Genomic DNA, 6,824 nt, shown 5'->3' with positions numbered 1-6,824 from the left:
TACTCATAAAGTCTTGTTCAATAGGAAATACATCATATAAAAGATTTCATATTTTCATAATTTTATCATATTTCAAATCAAAATCAAATCAAATCAAATGTTATTTGTCACATGCTCCGAATACAACAGGTGTAGTAGACCTTACCGTAAAATGCTTACTTACAAGCCCTTAACCAACAGTGCAGTTCAAGAAGAGTTTAGAAAAAGCAACACATTAAAATAACAATAACGAGGCTATATACAGGAGGTACCGGTACAAAGTCAATGTGCAGGGGTACAGGTTAGTTGAGGTAATAATTTGTACATGTAGGTAGGGGTGATTAATTGTTCAGCAGTCTTTTGGCTTTGGGGTAGAAGCTGTTAAGGAGCCTTTGGACCTAGAATTGACGCTCTGGTACCGCTTGACATGTGGTATCAGAGAGAACAGTCTATGACTTGGGTGACTGGAGTCTTTGACATTTTTTGGGGCCTTCCTCTGACACCGCCTAGAATATAGAGCCTCTTTGGTTGGAGGCCGAGCAATTGCCATACCAGGCAGCGATGCAACTGGTCTGCTCTCGATGGTGCAGCTGTAGAACTTTTTGAGGATCTGGGAACCCATGACAAATCTTTTCAGTCTCCTTAGGAGGAAAAGGCATTGTCGTGCCCTCTTCACGACTGTCTTGGTGTGTTTGGACCATGATAGTTTGTTGGTGATGTGGACAACAAGGAGCTTGAAACTCTCGAACCGCTCCAGTACAGCCCCGATTATGTGAATGGGGGCCTGTTCGGTCTGTGACCTCCTCCCTATAGGCTTTCTCACCTTGTCAGTGATCAGGCCTGCCATTTTTGTGTCGTCAGCAAACTTAATAATGGTGTTGGAGCCATGCTTGGCCAGGCAGTCTTGGAGAACAGGAGGAGACTAAGAACACACCCCTGAGGGGCCCCCGTGTTGAGGATCAGCATGGCAGATGTGTTGTTGTCTACCCTTACCACCTGGGGGCGGCCCGTCAGTAAGTCCAGGATCGAGTTGCAGAGGGAGGTGTTTAGTCCCTGGGTCCTTAGCTTAGTGATGAGCTTTGTGGGCACTATGGTGTTGAACGCTGAGCTGTAGTCAATGAACAGCATTCTCACATAGGTGTCCAGGTGGGAAAGGGCAGTGTGGGGTGCGATTGAGATTGCCTCATCTGTGGATCTGTTGGGGCAGTATGGGAGTTGTAGTGGGTCTAGGGTTTCCGGGATGATGGTGCTTCAGTATTGCTTGCCTCAAACTGAGCGTAAAAGGCCCGTCTGGTAGGCTCGCGTCACTGGGCAGCTCGCGGCTGGGTTTCCCTTTGTAGTCCGTAATAGTTTGCAAGCAATGCCACATCAGACGAGCGTTAGAGCCGGAATAATAGGATTCAATCTTAGTCCTGTATTGATGCTTTGCCTATTTGTACTGTGTACTTGAGTCCTCAAAAGTGACCACACCACAGCAATTTATAATTATTTTACTAGAAAGGTGAGATTTTAAACTTTCTTGGAGTTATTGCTTATGGCCCTCTCAAGACAAATAATTACTTTTGGGTATTACGTTGATGGGAAAACGTGTTTTTTAAATTAAATTTAACATGTGCTCTTTATGACAGATTATTAAAATTAGGGGAAATAAAACATTTTTTTTAAATATTTTTTTTTGTTTCACTTCTCAAAAGGCACCTAATTTGTGGAATGACCCAGCACCTCTCCTGCTCCTCACACATCAGCTCTGTAGTGCTCTGATACTCCTCGTGTCTCAGAGTGAGAGAGATGAGGAGGTGGGGAGAGAGAGGGGAGAGAAGAATGGGGTGGGAAGAGAGCAAGAGAGAGTGTTCATGTGTGTGTGTGTGTGTGTGTGTGTGTGTGTGTGTGTGTGTGTGTGTGTGTGTGTGTGTGTGTGTGTGAGAGAGAGAAAGACAGAGACAGAGACAGAGAGGGAGCAAGAGAGAGGAGAGCGGCGGACAGAGAAATTCATCATCAGCCTTATTATTATCTTTATTTATTGAGGCATGGATTAAACCTGAAAGGAAATGTTGTGCTGCAAATTATTTCTTGGGTCAACACGAGATAGGAAAACACTCTCTGATGTCACAGTACAACACTGCCCTCTTCAGGTTACAGAGGGAACTGATAGGCTATGTTATGCAGAACGCAATCTTTCCAAATGGGTTTGAACTGTGGCTGTAGGCTACAGGAAAATTGATGACATGAAACTATCATGTAATTAAAAATGCAGTGAATACAATGATTTATAGAAATATAATAGGCAGATAAACAAGTTTGGACAAATGTGGCTGAATCAAATTACACAAACATATTTCAGTTTATAGAACCGAGTCAAAAAAAAAGAGGTGAAGATTTGTTATCAAGTTTATCTGTCGCCTAACAAATGTTTTTAATCTAGTTCATTCCGGTGTGATGTTTTAAATTAAAGTAACGAATGGGCTAACGTTTACACGGAACAAACACACACACCATGTTTCTATATTTCTACAAGGAATTAAATAGTTATGGATTTGATCTTGGTTTGGTTGTCATTTTCAGTGCACGACAATCCTACTGATTTATTAAACAAATATACCGAATCTGTAATATTATAACGCATTCAGTAATGCATTCACTTTGTGTTCTCAATGTTTACTGAAATAAAGGCATGAACTTGTGGCCATTGGCTCTCAGTGAAAGTGCTTTGGGACATCATCCATAACCTCAATTAGTTCATGCATTATGTTCTAAAGTCACATGAACCTTTCACTGCAGTGGGCTAAATCAGGGTCACACAGAGTGAATCTGGCTAGTCTTAAACAAATCTAATTTGAAACAAAAGTTTGCACCTCACACAAATGGTTATGGGCTTTAAAAAAAGAAGACACATGTACCATGTCAGATATAGAGTTGTACTCTATTACATGTAGAGTTCGCATTCCGATATTACACTTTATATACATCACAGGAGACTGATATATTGCAAAACTGTTTGACAGACAAACACTGTATTTTCGTTGTTTAATAAAAAAAAAATCTTTATTATGACATGAAAAATATGAATAACATTCCACTCATGAGACCAAAGAGGGTGCTTTCGGTCATTGAATGCAGGAAAGGGCTACATTGTTAATAACATTTGAAAAAAACAACTCTGTCAAACATTGGGGAGAAATTGAGTCAGATATCTCTTTACTTATTATTTCATCAATTGAATTAAATGGAATGTTTGCAAACACCATTATTTAAGAAGGACAGTTAATAAAAAATGTTCTCTATTGAAATTATTATAAAATATATGAGCGCAGAAGTTTAAAAGCATGAATTTCTTCAGAGAATCTGTCAGTCTCTCTCTTCCATTCCCTCCACCTCTCTCTCATTGTGTGTGTGTGCCTGTGTGCATGTGTGAGTACAAACAAGTCTTTAAAACCTGATAAGAAAAGAACAGATCAGATAGCTCTTTCCAAAGAGGAGTTTCCAGCAAGGCAATAGCCCCTGGTGGTAACTGGAATTCAAAGCAGAGCAGGTTAAAAGGCACTGAGGGTACATCATGTGTGACGGATGGCTGTTAGAAATGACTGGCTTTCCTGTTGCTTGGATCAGTAGACGACTTGTTGCTCTGTTGCTCAGACTTGTTGCTCTGTTGCTCAGACTTGTTGCTCTGTTGGAACAAAAGATACACATACATCCCTTTAGAAAGAACACACAATATACCTAGTTGTTGTTGTTTGTGTGTGTGTGTGTGTGTGTGTGTGTGTGTGTGTGTGTGTGTGTGTGTGTGTGTGTGTGTGTGTGTGTGTGTGTGTGTGTGTGTGTGTGTGTGTGTGTGTGTGTGTGTGTGTGTGTGTGTGTGTGTGTGTGTGTGTGTGTACCTTGGTCCCGAAGAGCAGGTTGATGACCCCTTTGGAGCGTCTGTCAGCAGTGCGGTCTCCAGGAAGACACACAGACATACTCTTACTGTCCCTTCTGAACCGGGATGACTCCGCCTCCTCACTACCATTGGCCACAGACAGAGACTGACCTGTGGGCAGAGAGAGGGTGTGTGAGGGAGTGTGCACGTGAGCGTGTGTGTGTGTGTGTGTGCGTGTGTGTGTGTGTGCGTTATACCTGTAATAGCAGGCAGAGATCTGGAGTTGGCGTTGGTGAGAAAGACATTTTCTTGAGCGCCAGGTTCAGACAAGTTGGTGTCACTGCGAAACTCCTGCTTCTTGGACAGCTAGAGGGAGACAGAGAGCAGAGAGTCTCACTGACACTGGTATACAGCAGGAGTCCACAGGCATGTCCAAATACTCTTCCTTTTTTTCCCTCTTTGGTTTGAAAGGATTTCAATGAAACAGTGGCTGACCCTGTAAAACATTGCACCTATCTGTTTTTGTATATACACTACCGTTCAAAAGTTTGGGATCACTTAGAAATATCCTTGTTTTTGAAAGAAAATAAAACATTTTGTCAATTAAAATAACATCAAATTGATCAGAAATACAGTGTAGAGATTGTTAATGTTGTAAAAGTATAAAGAAGGCCAGTTTTATTTAAGTGTTTCCCCTTAAACCGCTTGAGTGTTGCTTTAGCAGTATGCTTTGGATCATTGTCCTGCTGGAAGGTGAACCTCCGTCCCAGTCTCAAATCTCTGGAAGACTGAAACAGGTTTCCCTCAAGAATTTCCCTGTACCTAGCGCCATCCACCATTCCTTCAATTCTGACCAGTTTCCCAATCCCTGCCGATGAAAGACATCTCCACAGCATGATGCTGTCACCACCATGCTTCACTGTGAAGATGGTGTTCTCGGGGTGATGAGACGTGTTGGGTTTGTGCCAGACATTTGTTTTGATGGCCAAAAAGCTCAATTTTAGTCTCATCTGACTCATCTGTACCTTCTTCCAAATGTTTGGGGAGTCTCCCACATGCCTTTTGGCGAACACCAAACGAGTTTGCTTATTTCTTTCTTTAAGCAATGGATTTCTTCTGGTCACTCTTCCGTAAAGCCCAGCTCTGTAGATTGTACGGCTTAAAGTGGTCCTATGGACAGATACTCCAATCTCAGCTGTGGAGCTTTGCAACTCCTTCAGGGTTATCTTTGGCCTCTTTGTTGCCTCTCTGATTAATGCCCTCCTTGCCTGGTCTGTGAGTTTTGGTGGGAAGCCCTCTCTTGGCAGGTTTGTTGTGGTGCCATATTCTTTCCATTTTTTATAATGGATTTAACGGTGCTCCGTGGAAGTTCAACGTTTCTGATATTTTTTTATAACCCAACCCTGATCTGTACTTCTCCATAACTTTGTCCCTGACCTGTTTGGAGAGGTCCTTGGTCTTCATGGTGCCACTAACTTGGTGGTGCCCCTTGCTTAGTGGTGTTGCAGACTCTGGGGCCTTTCAAGACAGGTGTATATATACTGAGATCATGTGACACTTAGATTGCACACAGGTGGACTTTATTTAACTAATTATGTGAGTGTGGGTGAATGGATGATCTCCGGCATGTGTATTTCCCACCGTAAAGCATGGAGGAGGAGGTGTTATGGTGTGGGCTTTGCTGGTGACACTGTCTGGGATTTATTTAGAATTCAAGGCACACTTAACCAGCATGGCTAACACAGCATTCTGCAGCCCTACGCCATCCCATCTGGTTTGGGCTTAGTGGGACTGTCATTTGTTTTTCAACAGGGCACAATGCCCCAACACACCTCCAGGCTGTGTTAGGGATATTTTACCAAGAAGGAGAGTGCTGGAGTACTGCATCAGATGACCTGCCCCCCACAATCCCCTGACCTCAACCAAATTGAGATGGTTTGGGATGAGTCGGACCGCTGAGTGAAGGAAAAGCAGCCAACAAGTGCTCAGCATATGTGGGAACTAATTCAAGAGTGTTGGAAAAGCATTCCAGGTTAAGTTTGTTCAGAGAATGCCAAGAGTGTGGAAAGCTGTCATCAAGGCAAAGGGTGGCTACTTTGAAGAATCTCAAATATAAAATACATTTTGATTTGTTTAACACTTTTTTGGTTACTACATGATTCCAAATGTGTTATTTCATAGTGTTGATGTCTTCACTATATTCTACAATGTAGAAAATAGTCAAAATAAAGAAAAACCCTTGAATGAGTAGGCGTTCTAAAACTTTTGACCGGTAGTGTATATCTCCATCTCTCTCTCTCCCTCTCTCTCTTCCTCTCTCCCCCTTTCCCCCTGTTTCTCTCTCTCGCTCTCCCACTGTCTATCTCTCTCTCTCCTGCTCTCTCTCACCCATTTGCTGTCCAGAGTGTTGGTCCTGTCTCTATCTCTCTCTTTCCCGCTCTCTCACCCATTTGTTGTCCAGAGTGTTGGTCCTGTCTCTCTCCTCTGGGATGAAGATCATGCTGCTCCTTTTCCTTCTCCTCTTGGAGTTCCTGAGTTTAACCTCCCCCTCTGCCCCTCCCTCATCCCCCATGCTCACACTCCCACTGGAGCGCTGCAGGGTGGGGGTCTGGGGGGCCGCCATGTCAGGGATACCACTGGGGAGGGAGGGAGGCAGGTGGGGGGAGAGGAAGAGAAGGGGGAGAAAGAAGAGGGAGAGAGGGGGGTAAGGTGTGTGTTTGTTTATCCAGCATGGTTGCATGTTTGCATCCATGTGTGTGGGTTTGCATCTCTGTGTGTGTGTGTGTGTGTGTGTGTGTGTGTGTGTGTGTGTGTGTGTGTGTGTGTGTGTGTGTGTGTGTGTGTGTGTGTGTGTGTGTGTGTGTGTGTGTGTGTGTGTGTGTGTGTGTGTGTGTGTGTGTGTGTGTGTGTGTGTGTGAGTGAGTGAGTCTGTTTCCCATATTGTGAATGATGGATTGTACATTGCTGTTCGTACCCGGATTGTACATTGCTA

The 6,824-nt window shown here is 43.4% G+C and overlaps 1 protein-coding gene across 1 annotated transcript in view; it reads right to left on the bottom strand.

Moving 5' to 3' along the window:
* Positions 1-2,010: 2,010 nt before the first annotated feature.
* Positions 2,011-6,824, bottom strand: part of LOC129857949 (dedicator of cytokinesis protein 2-like) — a 165,304-nt gene continuing 160,490 nt past the window's right edge. The window contains exons 48-51 of the mRNA XM_055926665.1: positions 6,279-6,468; positions 4,090-4,198; positions 3,855-4,003; positions 2,011-3,643 (exon numbers count right to left, since the gene is read on the bottom strand). Coding sequence (XP_055782640.1) covers positions 3,551-3,643; positions 3,855-4,003; positions 4,090-4,198; positions 6,279-6,468 — 541 coding nt within the window. The 3' untranslated portion in view covers positions 2,011-3,550. The remainder of the gene's footprint in view (positions 3,644-3,854; positions 4,004-4,089; positions 4,199-6,278; positions 6,469-6,824) is intronic.

Source organism: Salvelinus fontinalis, chromosome 6 (assembly GCF_029448725.1).
Source record: "Salvelinus fontinalis isolate EN_2023a chromosome 6, ASM2944872v1, whole genome shotgun sequence".
Taxonomy (NCBI): Eukaryota; Metazoa; Chordata; class Actinopteri; order Salmoniformes; family Salmonidae; genus Salvelinus; species Salvelinus fontinalis.
Note: the sequence above shows the minus strand (reverse complement) of the source record. Positions and strands in the feature narration are given on the sequence as shown.